Here is a 20,265-nt window from a genome sequence, read left to right as displayed (position 1 = left end):
ACACACTGATTCAGATTCTCAGAATCTTCCTGAAGTAGTGTTTTGAAATCGGCCATCATTCAAGTCGTTATTTTTTTTAATTTTTTTTGGCGCACCAAAAATATTCTCGTCGCTTAATAATATTAATATTGAACCACTGTACTCACATGAACAGATTTAAATGTTTTTAGTACCTTTATGGATCTTGAAAGAGGAAGTGTCATTGCTCCCTATGGAGGCCTCACGGAGCCATCGGATTTCAACTAAAATATCTTAATTTGTGTTCTGAAGATTAATGAAGGTTTTACGGGTGTGGAACGACATGAGGTTAAGTAATAAATGACAGAATTTTCATTTTTGGGTGAACTAACCCTTTAAGCATAAGAGACTTACCCACCCCAAATAGTGCTTTACCTCAATAAAATATGAATTAAATATTAAAACATAACATTTATTACATTATCTGGAACAAACATAGGTTTTTCCACGTTTACACAGAAAATGAAAAGTAAATGAATACTCTTAGAAATGGTTAAACTATTTAATTACATTTTTATTAAAATTCTAAAGACATTTTCTCATTTTTAAATACAAAAACAATGAAAAAGATGATACAAATGACATTCACCATAAAAAAATATGAAAAAAAAAAAAAAAGACATTTACAAAATATTAAAAGCAAAGATTAGCGTCAATAAGCTGTGCAGTATTCTCATGTCGTCTAAGATCATTTTCTTTCAGCTCTTCTTTAATGTGCGCCTGGTCTCACACACATTGGCCCTGTGTTGGTGGTCACTGTGATCAGTGAGAGTGTATGGAGCTGGTTGAGGGTGAGATGAAGTCAGTCGCTCTGGCCCTGGCAGCTAATTTCGTCCTTAGTTCTCTGATTTCCTGCATCAGCTCCCTTTCCTTAGAGTCGAGCTCCCCTCGGCCACGGTCTAAAGAAACTAAATTGCGGCGCACAAAGAGACAGCTTTTATCGCTTACCACTTTATTATTTCATTATGTTTGGTTATGACAGTGTAGCTCCCAGTTTATACTAATAATACTCACAGCAATCATCTGATTGAGTGTTCAAGGAAATGTTGGTGGTCTCACTCTGGGGCTTGTGCAGAAGGCCTCTGGATGAGCGGGGAGATCGGAATCTCTTTTCCTTCTGACGATCTACAATCACACAGAAATAATCTCCATAAACACACAGTACACCTAAAGGGGTGAAAACCAACCCCTAGATAACTCAATTACCTCATGTTAGCATGTGTAAAGTTTAACAGACTATTATTTAAAGTGCCCCATTATTGCTTTTTCAGATATTATCTATTAGCTGTTTGTGAATGTAAAAGGTCTGCAAAGTTTCAAAGATCAAAGTGCACAATAAATGGAGCTACCGTCTCCCAAAAGAAAGAACAACTGTCTGAAACAAGTCATCAGTAATTCCAGTCTTACTTCTTGAATGAACCTACATAGGTTTGTAACAAATTTGCATAATGCCAGCCTATTGTATTCATTAGCTGGCAGTTTATTTTGCCCTGCCCTCAAACACTGTAGTTGTAGCTGATGCCTGGAGGTGTTTGGTTTGTGCTGTCGACATGTTGACAAGATGCTGTCCACTTCATGTACTTTAAAAGGATGAGATTGATTGCATTCTTACTGTTCGTATCAATGTGTATACTAGAGCTGAGGAAGCCTCCAGAGCTGAAATTCAGATGTAATGGCCGTTTCATTTCCGGCACACATAGTAGTGGTTACCAACTGACCAATCAGAGCAGAGGAAGCTCTGGGAAAGAAGGGGTTTAGAGAGACTGAGTCCTTTATCAAAGTGTTTCAGAAACTGTGAGAAAAGAGGTGACGCTACAATATGAGAAAATGAAAGTGTTTTTTGACTTTGGATGCGTGTAAACCAATTGTACCTCTAAAACAAAATGAGTAACTTTTAAAATAGCATAATAGGGGGCACTTTAAACGGATTAGATCCTCAGAAGGAAGAAAAACTGTAACCATATCATAAATCCTTTATTACATTTTGGGAGAGGTCTTTGTCTTAACTCACTTAGTGAATCCTCTAGACTCTTCTGCAGTTTTCCATGATGTTGCTCAGTCTCTTCTGTTTCCTGAGAGATAAGTGACCTCCGCTGGGCGTTAACAGTGGCGGCCGCCCGTCTTTCCTCCTCCAGTTCAGCTTGTTTAGCTACTACATCATCCCACTGAGACATACCAAAATAATGTCATTGGGCTGTCTTATGTTGTATTGAAATTGAATTACATTTCTTATGAATCTTGTGTATTTGTTACGTTAAACAAAATCAATTTTCACTGGGAAAATCCAGTCATTTCCATAGGAATCCACACGATCAGGAATTTGTGTGAGGGTTGATCATGCGGATGACCAACAGAAAGCAATTTGGCTTGAAAGTGAGCTGTGCTTCATACATCACTACATTAACTGTAACATGTAAATTCTCACCTGCTTTCCCTCCACTTCCAGCATCAGCTGGACTATTTCATCCTCTTTAGCACATGTTTGTTTGCTGAGGTTCACAAGTCGCTCTCTTTGCTTCTCTTGCCTCTGCTCTGCTTTTTTCAATCGCTTGATAACCTCGGCCTGCCAATCAGCATCCACTTCCATCTGTCCCACCTCTGCCAGAGACTCTTCCAGCATCTGAAAGAGTTTGAATTCTCATAATTAGTTTCATCACAAGTCTGTTAAAGAAAAAAAGGAAATGCAGACAGGAAACAGGAGAAGGGTGGAGTTAGATGTCTGACAAAGATAATCATATACACTTCGTGGAAACTGTAGCGAGACATACCTTTTTGCTTTTCTGACTGATGTCTTCATCTGTCTGAATGAGGTTTTGAAATGTACAGTCATCTAATTCAGCTCTGCGTCTCCTCGTATCCACTTCTGCTCTCACCTCTTGACTCACTCGCTCTTGCTCTTTAGCCAGTTGCTAGTAGGCCAAACATATCATGATCAACTTTGGATATGCACATCTCAGGAATGTCCAAACCTGCTCACAGAGGGCCACCTTCCTGTTAAATTCCAACCCTAATTAAAGACACCTAAACCAGCTAATCAAGGTCTTCAGGATTACTATACATTTCAAGGTAGGTGTGTTGGGGCAGGTTGGAGCTAAACTCTGCATGAAGATGGCCATCCAGAAGGAAGATTGGACATTCCTAGTGCATCAATTTTTCAAAAAAAAAAAAAAAAAAAAAGTTTTTATAGTGGCCAACCTGTTCGAACAGTTGTCTCTGGGCATCCAGTTCCATTTGTCTCACTTCTATATCTTGAACAGTGGCTGCCGTTTCCTGATCTCGCAGAGCCATCTAAGTACAACAATAAACATGTAAAGAACCTGCCAAAAAAATATTTACACAACCTGGCCTTTCTAAATTATACTTAAAACTTCTCAAAATACATTTACTTGTCTGACAGAGACTTTGTTAAACATACAATACCATTTAAAAGTTCTAGATTTTTTTATTTGAAAAAAAAAAAAAATAATAATAATAATAATAATAATAATAATAATACTTTTATTCAGCAAGGAAGCATTAAATTGATCAAAAGTGGCAGTAAAGATTGTTTCTTCAAATAAATGCTGTTCTTTCTAACTTCCTATTCTAACTTTCCTATTCAAAGAATCCTGAAGAATCCTGAAAAAAGTATTGTGGTTTCCACAAAAATATTAAGCAGCTCAACAGGTTTCAACATTGATACTAAAATGAAATGTTTCTTCAGCAGCAAATCAGCATATTGGAATTATTCCTGAAGGATCATGTGACACCGAAGACTGGAGTAATGATGCTGAAAATTCAGCTTTGACATCACAGGAATAATTTACATTTTAAAATGTACTAAAATAGAAAACAGTTATTTTAAACTGTAATAATATTTCACAATATTACTTTTTTACTGTATTTTTGATCAAGTAAATGCAGCTTTAAAAAAAATCTTTTGAACCAAAGTGTAATATGATTGTTTCAGTTACATAATCAAAAGTAAAGTGGCAACACACGAGTACAAAACAAACAACCTTTCTCTGAATCTCGTCATCAAGTCTCTTGAGCTGTATTCTGCGCTGATCCTGCTGGTGCTTAAGAAAACGTCTTCTAGCAGAATCAATCAGATTGAGTTCCTTCACCTTCAGCTCACGCTTCATAGCAGCCAATCTGAGCACATCAAGTTATGTCAAGTGAGTTTTGTATGTGAGAAACTGCAAAATTAAATTAAGTCAATAGTGAGACATCCTACATATGGAGGGAAATTGACCTGGCTCTTTGCTGTGCAAGTTTACTCTCCTCTTCTTGTAGAATCCTTCTCCGTTGCTCCTCTCCTTGCAGTAGCAGCTCCTGCTGTTTGTACCAGGCCTCAAACTCAGCCTGCTGTCTGACCGCTTCAGCATGCAGCTGCTGAACTTCCTGTCTATAAAGACAAACGTAAGCAGAAACCTTGTTGTAAAAGGTGCGCCAAGTATGAAATACTCCAGCCATATCACTATTACAACTGAATAAAATTTTGCACCTCTCCCTTAGATATTCCACTTCTTGTTGCCGGATCCTCTCACGTTCTTGGGACTGGTACTCCACTATGAAGGTGGGGTATTTGTTGAAAATGGGGTACTGCCCCTGTGTCAGAGGTTCAAAGTCACTCAGCGCAGAGCTAGGATGGACATCTGGAGGGGTGCTGTCCATCAACCGATAGGTTTCCTTCAGCATAGCACCGATGTCCAAGCTATTCCGATGATGGAAAAAGTACTACATTGGGGAAGATTTCAACAAAATAAATGAAATGCATGTAATGTTTGCATTTGTTATAAATAATAATAATAATAGATTTAATAAGTATATTTACACACATTACTGTTCAAAAGATTGGGGTCAGAAAGATTTTGTAATATTTTTGAAAGAATTCTTTTATGCTCACCAAGGCTGCAATTATTAGATAAAAAAAATACAGTAAAAACTGAAATATTGTGAAATATGATTGCAATTTAAAATAACTGTTTTCAATTTGAATGCATTTTAAAATATAATGTATTCCTGTGATGGCAAAGCTGAATTTTCACCAGTCTTCAGTGTCACATGATCCTTCAGAAAGCATTCTAATATGCTGATTTGGTGCTCAAGAAACGTTTATTATTATCAATGTTAAAAACAGTTCAATATTTTTGTGAAAACTATGATAACTTTTTCAGGATACTTTGATAAACAGAAAGTTCAAAAGAACAGCATTTATTTGAAACAGATTTTTTGTAACATTATAAATGTCTTTGCTGTCACTTCTGATCACTGTCTTTACTGTCACTTCACTTTTTATATATATATAGAACTCCTGAATGGGATAAACTCTAAATTTGTTCTTCATAAATTTCATTCAAATGGGTGGTGAGCATAAAAACATTGTAAAAATGTCTAACGTTATACCTCAAAGTCCTTCTTATCAGTACAAAGCAGTAGAGGTGCTCTGCAGCAGGTGACATAAGCAACCACAGCCATTAGAAGGAACGAGGGATGATTTGAGAAAACGTTGTCAAACAGTTTTAGCCACTCTTCTCTCATCAGAACCTCAGAGAACAGGGTCTCAAGAAGGGGCCACACATACAACTGGAGAGCAAAAGCAGTGTGTAGGGCATTTGCTTCATCATCTTTGGCCTCAAGATAAAATTATTTGAAAGTCAAAGTCTATGTCATATAAACACTTGTGTCAACGTCTTTTACCTGTGAGGTAACACCACAGGCAACAAAATGCTGAAGCAGCTCTTTATCATGATGGGCCAGCACATTCTCAGCCAGGCTCAGCACATTAAGCGGAGGGTTGGGAAAATACTCAAACCAGTGTTGGCACCAGTTCACTGCAAAAGAGCAATCCAAGACACTTAAACGTCTCTCAGCTACGGAGTGAATAATTGAATCACTGCCAAAGAGACCAGTGCACATCACCCAACACCACACTACTGTCTTACACTACCTACCAATGACGGTGGCCACTACTTCAAAGCAGATCAGTGGATTGTTCTGGAACAGCTTGACAAATGGGAAGGCCAGCAGGGGGAGATAATCAGTCTCGCCAAAGACAGCAGCCCAGTGAGCAAGAGCAGACAGCACTCTGCCAGGTCAAAAATGAAAGGACAAATATAACATTATGGTTGGCAAATCTATATGTGTAAAATTAAATAATCAATTGATTGACACTGTGTCCACCTCTGTAGGCCTCTCTGTAGTTTGTGGCTTTTGATGGGGTACCGCTCCTGAAGGCACATGTATGCTGAGTGCAGGCCTTTGTCAGTCAGACTGCTGAAAGCTGCATGGTTCTCAGGTAGATGCAATAGAGAACGCCAAATAAACATCCTGCAGGAAAAACAAATACACACACACACAAATAAACCAGAGACGCACACTACAGCAACACATTAAATCAACCAAATGTCATTGCTTTAGCGGGACACATTTATTACGTTACCTGTATTTGGCTGGGTACTCTCCAAATGATCTTAGTAATGCTTGTAGTCTTTTCTTGTTAAGGCCATTAGGCAAATCATTCTACACAAAACAGAATAATTAGATATGATTATAATCGGGTCATAAGTTGGAGTAGTAGAATGTCTTGAAAAGGCAATACAGAAGGTGTCACAGGCCCCCAACCCCTCAATTTAATAACATTTAATAAGCTGAATAAAAACAGCACCTCTTTGTCATCCAGTGTAGAAACAGCAGGGTGTAAAACTTTAGACGATATTCTGCGTCCTGACGTTTTCACAGGACGCTGACCTGCCCCAGTGTGCACCTTCATTTTTGAACACAATCCCACGTTGATGTTGCCTCTAGTGACCTGTTTCAACAAAGGCTGGGGAGGCTACACAAACAACCACTTGTGATTAGTGTTTTGAGGAGTAAAAAATGATATATTATTTTTAACACAAATATATTACACTACTAGCATTCAAAAGTTTGAATTTGGAAAGTTTTTTATTTTTTGAAAAGTAAGTCTCTCATGTTCACCAAGGCTGCATTTATTTAATCAAAATACAGTTAAACCAGTAATATTATGAAATATTATTACAATTTAAAATTTCTAGCATGATCCTTTAGAATTTATATATATACATATATATACACACTATATTGCCAAAAGTTTTGGGACACCTGCCTTTACATGCACATATATATATATATATATATATATATATATATATATATATATACACATACACACCTTTAGCCTACATTTATCATTTACAAAAACAAATAAATAATAAATAATTATTAATTAATAACAAATAAATAAGAATTTACCTTACTGATTTCTGGGGTAAGACTTCGTACATCATAGATTTTAAGAGCACCGCTGTCCATCACAGCAACAATATGGTGGCCTTTAGGACAAATACTTGCCGAGGTGATGGCATCCTCGTGGGACCCTATTTCAAAGAGCTGCTTGCATGACTGAATGTTGATAAAGCGCATTACCCCATCTTGGCTCAAAATGCCCAGAGTCTGAGGACAGAACATTACAGTATGATTATTTCCACAACCTTAAAAACTGGATCATAGAGGTGAACATTTCAAGTTAAGTTCAGTAGTTATTCTTCTCATTGCTAAGAAGAACAAGAATTTCTCTGGAACAAGAGCACAATATGTTGAAGTCGAACCAAAATGATTCCATATTAAACAGTAAATTGAGCATATAGTTAATAATAACTATGTTTCAGTGTTTCCCACAGGATTTTGTGAAACTGTGGTGGGTGGACCTCGGTCCCCCGCCACAGTTTAATTAATGAATGGGAAGCACTGAAATCTATTTGTGGCGGTCAATGTTGATATTGTGGCGGGCCGCCACAAATAAATCAATGTATGGGAAACACTGCGTTTAGTAATAAAGTAAATTATAATGCATGACGTAAAAGCTTTTTAAGGTTGCAGACTACTGAGCAGTACCTGGTTGGATCCACCATCAAAACTATCCACCAGGAAATCTAGATATCGTACTGTCTTGACTTTTGGAGGCATCTGAATTACTCTCAAGAGCTGTCGACTGTCCAGACACCACAAGTGGACTAAATTGGAGCGTCCAGCCGCAGCAAGTGTTTTCCCATCTCTACAAAGAAACAAAATGATTACATACAACACGCCAGTCTGTGCTTCATCAGTTTTACGGTCTAAGTGTAACAGCCTTACTGTGTAACAGCATATGTCCTGTAGTGGATTCTGGGCCCATCCTGTGGAACAGGCAGCTGATACTTGCAAAAAAGTGTGTCGCTCTCCCAAGCAAAAATGGAGTCGTCACTAAAACAGCTGAGAATGGAGTTGCTGTGTGGGAGAAAGAAAACCTACAACAAACACAAAGGAATAAGGGACTGATGGAGAGCTGTTACTATAATATAATGCTTAAAGGGATAATTCACCCAAAAATGAAAATTCTGTCATCAAATTACTCACTATCATCAGTTTCCAAGTCCAAAAGACTTTCATTTATCTTCAAAACACAAATGAAGATATTTTTAATGAAACCTGAGAGGTTTCTGTCCCTCCATTGAAAGTCTGTTCAACCCAAAACTCTGATGCTTCATAAAAAGATCGTAAAAGACAACCATATAAATTAAGTATATATATATATATATATATATATATACACACAGTATATAATTTAATTTAGGCTTTTAATCACATATTAATCAGCAAACATACATAGAGCACTCAAATATAGGAAACGGAGCCTCAATGGTTCTCACGCATCAAGCAAGCTTTTTAATTTTTGGGTGAACTAATGCTTCAAGTACAGATAATTGAGGTCTAACCTTTTGTATGCCAACTGATTGACGAACATTAAGCTTCCTTTTTCTCTGGAAGGTGTCAAGGTTCCAGAGCTGAGCAGTATCAGAAGAAGTGCTGATGGCATAGCTGCCTGAACTGTGGATGGACAGGGAAGAAACGGCACCCTCGTGACCCCGCATCCAGCTCACTAGCTGTCTGGTGTCTGGAAACAGTAGATTATGCTTGTTAGAAGAACGGTTAAACATTTGCAGTTCTATGTGACAAAATTATAATGTCTTACCTTTGTCAAAGCACTTAATGGAGTAATCAGCAAGAGCAACCAGGTACTCTGTGGTTCTTCTCAAGTTGAAAGCTAAAGCAGTGCATGCTTGGCCTGTTTTCTGGACCAGCTTGAATCTGCCAAACGATGAAGTAAGATATGTAGGAAAGTACAGTGAACGTCTTATGATACATAAACAGAACAGAACACTTATGAAAACTTACAGGGAAAATATATACCTGTTTCTGCTAATGTCAAACACATAAATATTGCCATGATGATCACCAGCAAGAAACGACTCTCCTGTGGTGTCGAAAGCCACTTGCAGGAATCGAACCGTCTTGGTTTGACGACCAGACGCGTTTCGGATCACAGTGGCCAAGACGCTGGAAATACATACGTTACATGCATAAATGAATCTCTTCTCATTGTATAAAAAGTTTGCTCCAAGCTGCTTATGTCAAACTTACCCATATTTCGCTGATGCTAATTTTCTGTGCCATATTTTCCCATCTTCTCTGGACCCAATATCTGTAACTTGCATGTTTAGCATCGACTCTCCAACTTCTCCAGCAAACAGCCTCCCGCCTCACACAGGCATCACAGCGGGAAATTCAATGACTGCAAATTATTTTCATAAATTTGTTAATGACTGCCTGTCATACTCGTTATTAAACCTTAATCTCATATCGAGATTGACAGTAATAATGACAAAAAACGGTTATGCCAGTGTTTGTTAGAGAATCGGAATAAAGAACCGAGCAGCAAGACGCGTTTCAGTTAGAGGAAGTGACGCATGTAAACACATGTTGGCATTATGGGTATTGAAGTCGTTTTAAGGAAATGTCACGTGACCTTACACGATGAACAAAATAAAAGTATATATATCAAAATGTTCTAAATCTGAGCAATTACCTGGATTAGCAATTTAGTAATGCATATCATAATTTTATATTTTGCAATGGTAATTTGAAATACAGAATATCTATAAAATACACATTTCTAAATAAATTTACTGTAAAATTAAATAAGGTCTGCACTCTAAATAATTATCCTTTTTACAATATTTATTTAATTCATAGAGGTCAGTGATTTTTTCCCCCCTGTTGCAATTTAAGTAAATATCTTTAAAAGACATTTATTTAGAGTGCATATACCTCCATTAATTCTGAAAACAATCACAGAAGTCTTTCAGACAACATGTCTGCAATTTCTTTACCCTACAATGAATTAAATATATCTTAAGAAGGGCTTTTGTAATAGACATTTTGGTCTTGACACCTAAATCAATAAGGGAGACTGTGGTGATTGCTTTATTTCAAATACATTTATTTCAAAATTTTACTCCAAAGTCATATATGTGTCAGCTACATGCCTTCTTCATATAAAATGCCTATGTACAGTACCTCAGACTTTATCACCTAGTAACATAAATAAAATCATTAGCCATTCCCACAAGAAAAATTCACCAGAACTACAGGAATACACTGAGAAGTTATTACAGAATAACTATTGAAACATCAGGAGAACATCCATCCTAATGTCAATAAATGTTTAGTTAACAAATTAATGAAAAGCTTATAAAAAAGACTGCATAAAAAAATATTGAAATGTCAGTCAACAAATTTATTTTAAAACATTTCCGTTGAACAAATAAATATTAATATACCCATTAAAACATGAGAAACAGTCAGTAACAGTCATATTCAGTAGCAATCAAGGCAGCATCAAATATAATGGCCACTTCAAGGCACATCAGTTTAGAAAAATCCATGATAAAGGATAACATATCAGTGCGTTTGGCAGCATCAGATCAGCACCTGAGCACTGGTCAATCGAAAGCATTTATTATGCTTTCAGTGTACAATCATAGGTCAGGCCGAGTAAGCTGAGCGTCAGCGCCACGAGGGGGCCTGGCCCGGCCACCCCCATCCACCCACTGGGTCTTCCCTCCTGGTCGCTATTTCACATCTTTTAACCGATCGCATCAGGCTCGGTCTCTGTATCCTCCTCAACCTCCGAGTTCAAACACTCACTGACGGTCATACTATTGTCATCCCCTATAATGACATACTCTATGGTGGATCTCTCCATGTGTATGCTGTTGCCACTTATTGTGTCCTGCACTGGGATCAGGTCATCATGGCTCTGAGTGTCTCCCATTTCATCCACTGTTTGTAAAATAAAAAAAATTAACTTCAAATCACAAATTCACCAAAAAGTCATTCTCATAACTCTGTTTAAAAAACAAAATAAAATAAAAACATGATAAATGTACATTGTATTAAAAGCAAAAAAGAGAATTATACAAATAACTGTACTAAAAGTTTATATAGGTTATGTTGTACAATTCCATTTAACATAAATGTATAAAAAACAATAATGTCTATAATGCTAGAAGAACTTGACCTATATTTCCTGCTGTAGAGCTCTTACCGTTGATTGCATCATTCTGAGCAAGCAAAGAATGCTGGTCACAGGTAATGCATTGTCTATTGTTGTTCCCAATAATGCAGTTGGTCAGGGAAGAGTTTTGTATGTTTATGATACAAGGTTTAAATTGCACTTTTTCTGTTAAAGAAAAGACAAAAAACAAAAGACATTAATATGAGTAACCACACAACACATTGCATCAAATGGATGTGGGACAGCAAAACAAAGCGCTTACTCATTCACACTTTCGAGAAGTGTGTGGTTTTCAAGTGTGTGAGGTAATCAGACATAAACAAGACAACAACAGGAAGTAAGGTGATCAAACTACTGAACAGGAACTGCTAAATAATTTCACTACCCTGGTACTTCCTAAAACAACAAGGCAAAGAAAAAACAGTCTATGACAATGTACATCACTTGTGAGGCAAAATATTCAAAAATATCTACCTGAGAAAGGAATTTCCTCTATATGTTGATGGTCCTCAAGACTAAATTGTGCTGAATGACAAGAAATGAAAGAAAAACAAAAGAATGAATAATAAATTCAGACACTGGCATAGATCTATTTCAAGAGATTTGATAGATTGTCCAACCTGGATATCCTGTAACTTTCTCATACAACCCCGGATCACAAATTCCGAGGCATCTGAGGAATGAGCCGCATGCACTTTGACCTTTTTTAATGACAATCTGCATCATCTTGGAGGATTTCTGCATGTCCGTGGCCTGCGATGTGATAACCTGTGATTCATACGCCGTGATTGTGCGGGATCGGTACAAGTAGTTGGACATCTTTTGAACTAAATTCCCAGTCATACACTTACTGAGAAAGCCCAAATATTGCTTTAATTGTTTATCTGTTGAGAAAGAGAATGAGAGAGAATAGTTTAAATCACAAGAAGCTTCAAAAACAACAAAAATAATGTAATACGCCCAATAAATTGGATGCATACACTTAAAAATAAAGGTTCCAAAATTTGGTTTTCACAGCAATGCCATAACAGAACCAATTTTGTTTCTTCAAAGAACCTGTCAGTGAACCTTTTTTTTTTTTTTCTCAGCGTGAAGAGCATTTTAAAAATCTAAAAGAACCTTTTTCCATAATAAAGAACAATTTGTATAATGGAAAAGTTGGATGTTCTTCATGGAACCACAGATGCCAGTAAAGAACCTTTATTGTAAAAAGTTGGACTTCAGCTCAAACTCATTTGCTTTGAACTTAACATGTTAGATAAAGTGTAACAGTAATTTTCATGTTCATAAAAGATTAAAATATGTTCATAAAATAAAGTTGCTCTAAATGCTTTTTTTTAATATATAAAAAAACTGCATCATAAATATTTGATAAAAACAATAAATTCGGAAAATAACATAACATATTCGAAGCGTTTACATTTAGGAGAGCTGTATCATTACAAAAAACTAACAGGTTGAGAGTAAACATTTTTTTATCTGTGCATATAGCAATAACTGTTAAACTTTTGCATCGTTTACAGCTGACAGATAGCTACAGTGATTTGCTGCGCTTCCTAGTCGTATTCTTTACTATTTTCAAAAAACAAACAAACAAAAACATAGGCCTAAGTGACAGAACAAGATGTGGGCTATAAACTTACCAGAGGATATATCAACCGTGCTCTCCATCTATTAGTAATAACAAACAATGCTAAGTATCATAAGGTAAAGTGGTTCTGAAGGCATGTGAAAACGAAACTGCAGCTGTCGTTGATATACGTAGGTGTCAATGCGCATGCGCGTTACGAATGTAATTTCCAGACATGAATTTCCCCTCGTGTGTCATTCTGGTTAACCACGGATTTTAATGTCATGCGAACAACAACAGCAACATACAAGACAAAAGTTTTAATTTTTAAATTTCTTGACTGAAAGCAATTTAGCGGCACTAACACACTGCATGTATTTTTCAATCAAATGAAAAGAAAAAGAGAGTCAATAATCTAGCCTATTTTAATTTGCAACTAAGTTACTATAGCCGAGTGCTTAAATGAACCACGTTATTTATGAAACATAAAGTCACTTTTGCACGTTTGTAGCGCAACAGTGATGTACATCAAGCCGTCTACAAGCGTCACAAAGCTTGATCTCTATTGGTAGTTGCTGTTATAACAGGGAGGTTCCGCTGCACTTGATTATGAGGGTCATCTCAGAGCCGGTATAATGGGAGCAGAGCGTGAAAATATGAATATATGAGATCTACAGTCCACCGTCGTTTGGAAGCACATTCAAATTGTCGTAAAAATGAAGATTTGGAGCACGGAGCACATATTCAGGTAAAGAATTTGCGTTTAGGACGAATGCAGCGCTCGCATGCACAGATTCCAGCATCCTCTCTGTCATGATTTGCATCTCGATTCCCTTTAGTGCAGCTGGGATCGGCTTACAGAGTAGCTCTCGTCCTTTGGACATTTCTCGATTTATAGCTTTTAAACAATTTATTCTTGCACATAACACAAATCTGAGCATTAGTTGCTAATATTCATTCATTTGGGCCTAGTGGTCTGTTACAATGATGCGCATTGTCGTTACTGCACAACTCACTGTTTCTCATCACGCCTGTTACTAGCAAAACTCATAAATGTAGTTACATATTTTTTATTTGCGAAAATGAACTTTTCCTCTCTAAATTTCAAATATTCTCTGTTGGTATATTTCCCTGTCGAATTGGTGTGTTTGTTGGATTTAGATTTAAAGCTGAGAAGAACATCTTAAACCAGCTAAAACCACCAAACTAAAGTATTTTTTTCCCCTCAGCAGGATTCATCACACCCCCAAAACTGAATTGTGTAAAACCAGTATATTTTCTAGTTTCTTTTTTTTTTAAACGCAGTCATTAGTTTCACTCCAAAATGATTCATTATGAGAAAATTAATCTCAAACAAACCTTTATTTTCAGATCCCAGCCTCTCTTGTTATGGACGTGATGCTCTTTGTTGATAATAGGATGGACTACACTGGCAAAAAATATTTCCTGCTTCATATTTAAGCTAAATGTACCTTGAATGTGGTTTGCTGATGAGATCAGAGTACAGTGATGTTCCTCTTAAGCCAATGTGAGCTATTGTCATGAGTTTTTGTCTGTATTCATACAGCTACCCATGGGAGACTGTGATCAAAGCAGCAATGAGGAAGTACCCCAATCCAATGAACCCTAGTGTTGTTGGAGTTGACGTTCTTAATAGGAACTTGGACACACATGGACGTCTACACAGTCATCGGCTCCTCAGCACAGAGTGGGGTCTTCCAGGGATTGTCAAAGCGGTTAGATGATATGCTTCACAGTGCTGAATGTATTACATGTCTATTGGGTTATGTGGACATAAAATATGTTGTTAAAGATGATGAAAATGTGAAAACGGTTAAAGCTCCTTGTATTGTATATATTTACATATATTACACCTTAAATTTTTATATTTTACATCTAAAACATGCAATTAAAGGTACACTATGTAACTTTTGGCCCTCTATATAGTGGTTAAAAAAAACAAAACTGCATGCATTTTGCAGAAGAACGTTGTTTTGGTTTTGCTTTGGCTCTGTGCGACTGCTGATGAATATGGTTATCCTATTGCTCATAAAATATTAAATACTAGGCTAGGGATATAGCCAGTTTAGAGGGAAAGGATCTCAAGCTGACTAGCTGAAGACATTACTGTAGCTATACTCATTAATAGACGAGGTATTTCCTTGAAAATAAATTACAGCACAGCGCTACAACAACCCATAATGAAATGACCCTTCACAATAGATAATGCTTTACAATGATCTCTGCTCAAGAGCTTCATATGGCAATTTGTCTGTTCAATAAAATACCTTACTCACCTGTGCCATCTCCCGGTCTAAAATATTAACACTTATAATAGGCTTACCATAGTGAATTAGGGTAAGACAAAAACACATTCTGGAAGGATCGATGATGTATTGACTGAATTTTGTTTCATTGTGTACTTTTAAAACATATTTATCAGTTTAGCATTATGAAACTGTATTGTATATAACAGTGGTTCCCAAATTTTTTGACTTCAAGGCCATCCATTGTCCAAAACAGTATTCAAAGACTCTAAGACTTTTCCAGTTGTTTGTGATTTACTAAATAAAGATTAAGGATAAAGACTTTTACTTACAATTTCTGCCTGATAAAATATTTTAGTGCTTGGCATAACTAGAAAATGCATATTCATTATAAAAATGCCCATAGAGTTATAAGATATTGATTAATTTACATGATTTATTCCTGAAATTACACTTCTAAAAGTAGGCTAACTCATATATCCAGTTTTCAAGACCATAGGAACCCTAGTTTTTCAAATACATATATAAAAAAATGTTGCTTAGGGGGTGAATTGAAATAAGAAATATGTAGATTTTAATTGTTTTGGATTATTTCAAATGTTTTGACATAATCCTGGAAGTTTGCTGAGGCTCCCAGATTGAGAACCACTGCTTTATAAAGATCTTAATTTTTTTTCCTTAGATTTTAGGGACAAATCGAACCACCACGTATGTACAAGAACATTCCATTGTGGACCCAGAAGAAAAAAAAATGGAGCTTTGCTCAACAAACGTGAGTCTTTGTTTACCATTTAGAGAAACACAAATCTAATCAGATTTTTTTATTAATAGAAAGTGTTTTTATCTATAAGACATGAAATCTTAATTTTAAGCTGTACTAAAGAAATTCCTTTTCTCCTTCAGATAACCCTAACAAATTTAATATCTGTCGACGAAAGGCTTGTCTACAGGCCTCATCCAGAAAATCCAGAGATGTAAGTAAATTCAGTCATGATCATATTTTACTTAATTATTTTGTTAATTGTAATATCTGCATATCTATGCACAATTGTGAACCATACAAATAGATAGTAATCTAAAAATCTGTTAAAACAAACTGTTAACAAGATTTTCTGAGCTTGCTTTATTTTTGCAGCACTGTATTAACACAAGAGGCTATCATCACAGTGAAGGGGGTCAGTTTGAGCAGCTACCTTGAGGGACTGATGGCTCTATCCATGTCAGCTAATGCAAGAAAGGTAAATCATTGTTCTGTACAATATAATGAAAAATAATAATTTGACCAAATATCCATGGAATGTCCCTCTCAACATTATGCTGTATCATGCATTACGAATCCTTGATCAAAGTTTGCTATTTTCTGCATAAATGGGAACTTATTAGTTCCTATTTTCCCGGTGACGCAATCAAAGAAGGTCCAAAAATAAGCAACTTAAAAGCACAAGTAATGTGGTTTTGTCCCTATCTAGCAAACCCTGTTGTTTTTTGTGGATGTTTTTTTCCTTTTTAAAAAAAAAGGAGAAGTAGTTTCATTTATAGTTTCATGTCTTTGGCAAACAATGAAAAACTGCTTGAGATTATTTTATATAGCATACATGAGGTATTATAAGCATTATATAAGTCTCTAAATAAAGTATGAACCTGATAAGCTCTATTTTTGTCATAGGGATGGGACGCCATTGAATGGATCATTCAAAACTCTGAAAGGGAAAATGTTCCTTTGTGTGACCTGTGTTGAACAGGTAATGTTTCGCGTAGCACCTGTTTTTGGATGGTACAAACCAGACATGACATGTTTTATCATATGCATTGGTACTAAAGGCTTTTTAATAACTTGTTTAATAAGCAGGTGAGGCTACATGTTTGTAATATGCATACATATTTATTTACATTATTTATTTCTTTATTTTTTTCATACTGAGGCATAGATGTTTTAAAATTATACATTATTTATTTATTTAAGGTCTGTTTCATGATGAGACGAGCTGAAGCATAATTGTCTAAAATATACATATACTTTATTTATTTATTTTATGTTAGTTTCATTTGCGTTTTCAGAGCCCATGAATGAACTTTCACCAGCTCTGAAACCACATCTGGCCTGCCTGACTTTGCCCCACCTTTCTTTGTGTTGATGTTTGTACACAAAGGTAGTCAAATGTGCTCATTTATGCACATAAAATTGCACTATTACAGACAGAACTGTACAGAGTTTTGAATGTCGCTACATAATATGTATGCACTGCACTGACTACCTCTTGTTTTAGAGTTCTTTTAATGCCATAACAAACTGGATGTTCAGTTGTAATTAAGAACCTTAAATTTCAGAATATTTAGAAAGTGAATGAAATTTTTGCAGTGTTCTTAATTTTTTTTATCATGTGATTAAGGGGAATATCAGTTAATTTAGTTGTTTGCTTCAGAAAGTTTGCATGGGTAGTCCTAGAGTGTAATTAACCTATTTAAATCTTGTAGGATAGGTATATAACTTATCAAAAGTCATTTTGTAATGTTTACTCTAAAAAAAGTATATTTAAAAGACGTTTATGCTGCTTCATAATTAAGACATTGTGAACATATTGTCAACCCATTTGGGAGGCTTTTAATTTATTTAATGATATGAACAAATGCTCATTTATGGTTCATGTTAAAAAATTATTTATTTTTATTATTTTATTCTTATAATACTTCTGTGGTTCAATACAAAGAGCATGTTTGCTTTATTTTGTTTATGTTTAGTAAATTATTAACCGTTTATTTTCTTTAACAGTTCAGTGTAACAAATTCAACATAATTTAAAAACAATGCTTATCAAAGTATAACTACAATTGTTAAGGTCTTATGGAGCCACCTATTGGCGAGACAGTTGAAAAAATCTAAGAAAAACTTTTTGTAAATAGATTGCAGAAGACAGCGAACATCTTTTTTTGGTTTATTTTTTCTTTTCTTTTTTGTTTGTCCTACCATTTTTACATTTTTTTTTTTTACTTGACAAGACTGCCTTGTTATTGTATAATTTTGACCTCTTTAAATATTTCTTTAAATACATTGTTTTCTATTTATTCAAATGAAATTATCATTCAGTGTCACTGTTAACAAACAATTATTTTCATTAGTCATAGGATAGACTATGACTATGAGATCCAGGCTATAAGAAAAATGAAATTACCTACTTGACATTGCGTAAAACTCCTCTGCTGGAAAAAAAAAACATGTCAGCATTTCTTCCCCAGTGATGAAACACTACCCAAGCAGAAGTAAACAAACTTATACGTTTGTAATCGAGTCACCTAGAAATCCCAGATGAGTTTCAGGAATCTATTTTTAATGTCTTCAGCAATGATTTTGTTAAAGAGAAAGTTAATTAAAGGGTTAGTTCACTCAAAAATGAAAATTCTGTCTTTACTTACTCAGCCTCGTCGTCCCAAACCCGTACGAATTTCGTTCACTTTATTTACAAAATATTAATCCCTAACGCACGTTCATGAGAGCATCACGACGCACGTGTGTTGCGTTGAAGGGAGAGCAGACCCAAATGTGCGAGAGCAGACATTGTTGCGTGAACGCGCGTTGGAGATTAATATTCTGTAAATAAAGTGGTAAGTTATGTTTTTCTCCAATGCTATCTCACAACCAGTACGAGGTGGCTAATTTGTACGACGCTACTCATACGAATAGAGTACCCCAGGGATGACGTGTTTTTGTAGGCCAACCCGGAAGTTAGCGGCGCACGAGTTCCCTCGATTGAAAGCCTATGCATTTTTCCCATAGACTTTTGGAAAATCGCAGAAAATAAGTTCTGTGTTTAACAAAGGGTTATGACACTTACACGTTTTGTCTATCAAGATAATCTTTACAAGTGAACACAACATTTATAGATTTTGAAGCCTAAATAAAGTCGTCAGATATAAAAGGCTAACAGTAGGCTATAAACGGACTACAGCACACCATGGTCGCGGATCAACATCGTCACCACCAAGCTTCCTCAAACTGTATTTAAAAAAACAACTTTAGTTACAAACATGCTCGCTGATTATGATCTGCGCTGTGTATGAATACTTATCCACTTTTTCATGAGAAATGCTGTCCAAATGTCCCGTTTTTAATGATGACGTCTAAAGTCCCCGCCAAAGGAAGTAGTCCCTTTTAGCAATTTGTTAGCAACTGCCGATTTTAAGACACAGTAAAAGTTTAAAAAATCACAAGTGGGTTATAACTGGTGTGTTTTATATCATAGATCAAAACGTGAAAGTATTTAGAGGCTTTGTTAACCACAGACCTTATTTCAGGCGATTTAGCAAAATCCCATTCAAAAAACCCATAGACTTTACGGTGTTGAAACCGGAAGTCCAAAAATGCTAACTCGCTTCTGGGTTTTGCCTACAAAAATGCGTCATCCCTGAGGCACTCTATTCATATGATTTGTCTAAACCCCAGTGAAGGGTAGGTTTAGGGGGTTAGGGGGGGTTAGGGGTAGGTCATTCGTACAAATTCATACGAATTTGCCAACTCGTAAAATTTAGCAAAAAATGTACGAATTAGGCACCTCATAAAATACGTACGAATTGCTGCGAGATCAGGTTGTTTTTTCCAGCAAACATAGCACTCGCATCACTTCCTAAAATTGAGGTTAAACCACTGGAGTCACATGGATTACTTTAATGATCTCACTACCTTTCTGGGGCTTGAAAGTGGTAGTTGCGTAGGCTGTCAATGAAGGGATATTAAGCTCTTAGATTAAATTAAAAAATCTTCATGTTTTCTGATGATGAACGAATAGCTTACGTGTTTGGAACGACATGAGAGTGAGTAATTAATGCCAATTTTCATTTTTTTCAGAAAGTCTACACAGACTTCATAAGTGGTGCATATAGTTTTCTCATTTAATTTTGTTACATGTTTTTATTTGGCAAGGAGGCAAATAAGTCATGCATAATATACTAATAAAGTATCATAAATGCCATTTGTTCTTTTAATCCTATCCCAAACCCTGTTTTTTGTTTTGTTTT

At 35.9% G+C, this 20,265-nt stretch overlaps 3 protein-coding genes across 7 annotated transcripts; 1 reads left to right on the top strand and 2 right to left on the bottom strand.

The window, feature by feature from the left end:
• Positions 1 to 582: 582 nt before the first annotated feature.
• On the bottom strand, positions 583 to 9,824 carry tbc1d31 (TBC1 domain family, member 31). The gene is made up of 22 exons (XM_048152762.1): positions 9,484 to 9,824; positions 9,253 to 9,399; positions 9,035 to 9,150; positions 8,778 to 8,956; positions 8,158 to 8,309; positions 7,918 to 8,077; positions 7,276 to 7,476; positions 6,668 to 6,835; positions 6,443 to 6,522; positions 6,184 to 6,330; positions 5,955 to 6,088; positions 5,701 to 5,834; positions 5,407 to 5,586; positions 4,505 to 4,737; positions 4,253 to 4,405; positions 4,017 to 4,152; positions 3,214 to 3,306; positions 2,787 to 2,927; positions 2,444 to 2,638; positions 2,030 to 2,183; positions 1,033 to 1,143; positions 583 to 926 (listed from the first exon to the last, which is right to left on the bottom strand). Exons 1-22 carry the CDS (start codon positions 9,564 to 9,566, stop codon positions 781 to 783), a joined length of 3,243 nt encoding a protein of 1,080 aa, XP_048008719.1. The 5' UTR covers positions 9,567 to 9,824; the 3' UTR covers positions 583 to 780.
• A 497-nt stretch (positions 9,825 to 10,321) lies between these two features.
• Positions 10,322 to 18,800, bottom strand: si:dkey-29h14.10. 4 transcript variants are annotated; one of them, XM_048152767.1, is made up of 5 exons: positions 18,667 to 18,800; positions 12,040 to 12,303; positions 11,894 to 11,944; positions 11,450 to 11,584; positions 10,322 to 11,184 (listed from the first exon to the last, which is right to left on the bottom strand). In XM_048152767.1, exons 2-5 carry the CDS (start codon positions 12,260 to 12,262, stop codon positions 10,988 to 10,990), a joined length of 606 nt encoding a protein of 201 aa, XP_048008724.1. In that variant the 5' UTR covers positions 12,263 to 12,303; positions 18,667 to 18,800; the 3' UTR covers positions 10,322 to 10,987. The 4 variants fall into 4 exon arrangements, with proteins under 4 accessions (XP_048008724.1, XP_048008721.1, XP_048008723.1 ...); XM_048152764.1 differs by lacking the exon at positions 18,667 to 18,800 and adding an exon at positions 18,430 to 18,546; XM_048152766.1 differs by lacking the exon at positions 18,667 to 18,800 and adding an exon at positions 14,349 to 14,527.
• Positions 13,562 to 19,022, top strand: prelid3a (PRELI domain containing 3A). Of its 2 annotated transcripts, XM_048152769.1 has the most exons (7): positions 13,563 to 13,737; positions 14,557 to 14,725; positions 15,939 to 16,028; positions 16,160 to 16,230; positions 16,392 to 16,494; positions 16,923 to 16,998; positions 17,315 to 19,021. In XM_048152769.1, the coding sequence occupies exons 1-6, from the start codon at positions 13,706 to 13,708 to the stop codon at positions 16,992 to 16,994; spliced, it is 537 nt and encodes a 178-aa protein (XP_048008726.1). In that variant the 5' UTR covers positions 13,563 to 13,705; the 3' UTR covers positions 16,995 to 16,998; positions 17,315 to 19,021. The 2 variants fall into 2 exon arrangements, with proteins under 2 accessions (XP_048008725.1, XP_048008726.1); XM_048152768.1 differs by having other exon boundaries at positions 13,562 to 13,737; positions 16,923 to 19,022.
• Positions 19,023 to 20,265: the final 1,243 nt, after the last annotated feature.

Source organism: Megalobrama amblycephala, linkage group LG13 (genome assembly GCF_018812025.1).
Source record: "Megalobrama amblycephala isolate DHTTF-2021 linkage group LG13, ASM1881202v1, whole genome shotgun sequence".
Taxonomy (NCBI): Eukaryota; Metazoa; Chordata; class Actinopteri; order Cypriniformes; family Xenocyprididae; genus Megalobrama; species Megalobrama amblycephala.
The sequence above is the reverse complement of the archived record's forward strand: the minus strand, read 5'-3'. Positions and strand labels throughout refer to the sequence as shown.

Coding starts and splice junctions, on each gene's coding strand:
- tbc1d31 (XM_048152762.1), bottom strand. CDS start 9,566: ATGCTAAACATGCAAGTTACAGATATTGGGTCCAGAGAAGATGGGAAA. Junction 9,151..9,252: donor TTTGACATTAGCAGAAACAG/GTATATATTTTC, acceptor ATCGTTTGGCAG/ATTCAAGCTGGTCCAGAAAA. Junction 8,310..8,777: donor AATCAGTTGGCATACAAAAG/GTTAGACCTCAA, acceptor TGTTTGTTGTAG/GTTTTCTTTCTCCCACACAG.
- si:dkey-29h14.10 (XM_048152764.1), bottom strand. CDS start 18,478: ATGCTGACATGTTTTTTTTTTCCAGCAGAGGAGTTTTACGCAATGTCA. Junction 11,945..12,039: donor GAAAGTTACAGGATATCCAG/GTTGGACAATCT, acceptor CTTGTCATTCAG/CACAATTTAGTCTTGAGGAC. Junction 11,585..11,893: donor AGAGGAAATTCCTTTCTCAG/GTAGATATTTTT, acceptor TTTCTTTAACAG/AAAAAGTGCAATTTAAACCT.
- prelid3a (XM_048152768.1), top strand. CDS start 13,706: ATGAAGATTTGGAGCACGGAGCACATATTCAG. Junction 14,726..15,938: donor TTCCAGGGATTGTCAAAGCG/GTTAGATGATAT, acceptor TTTTTTCCTTAG/ATTTTAGGGACAAATCGAAC. Junction 16,029..16,159: donor TGGAGCTTTGCTCAACAAAC/GTGAGTCTTTGT, acceptor TTTCTCCTTCAG/ATAACCCTAACAAATTTAAT.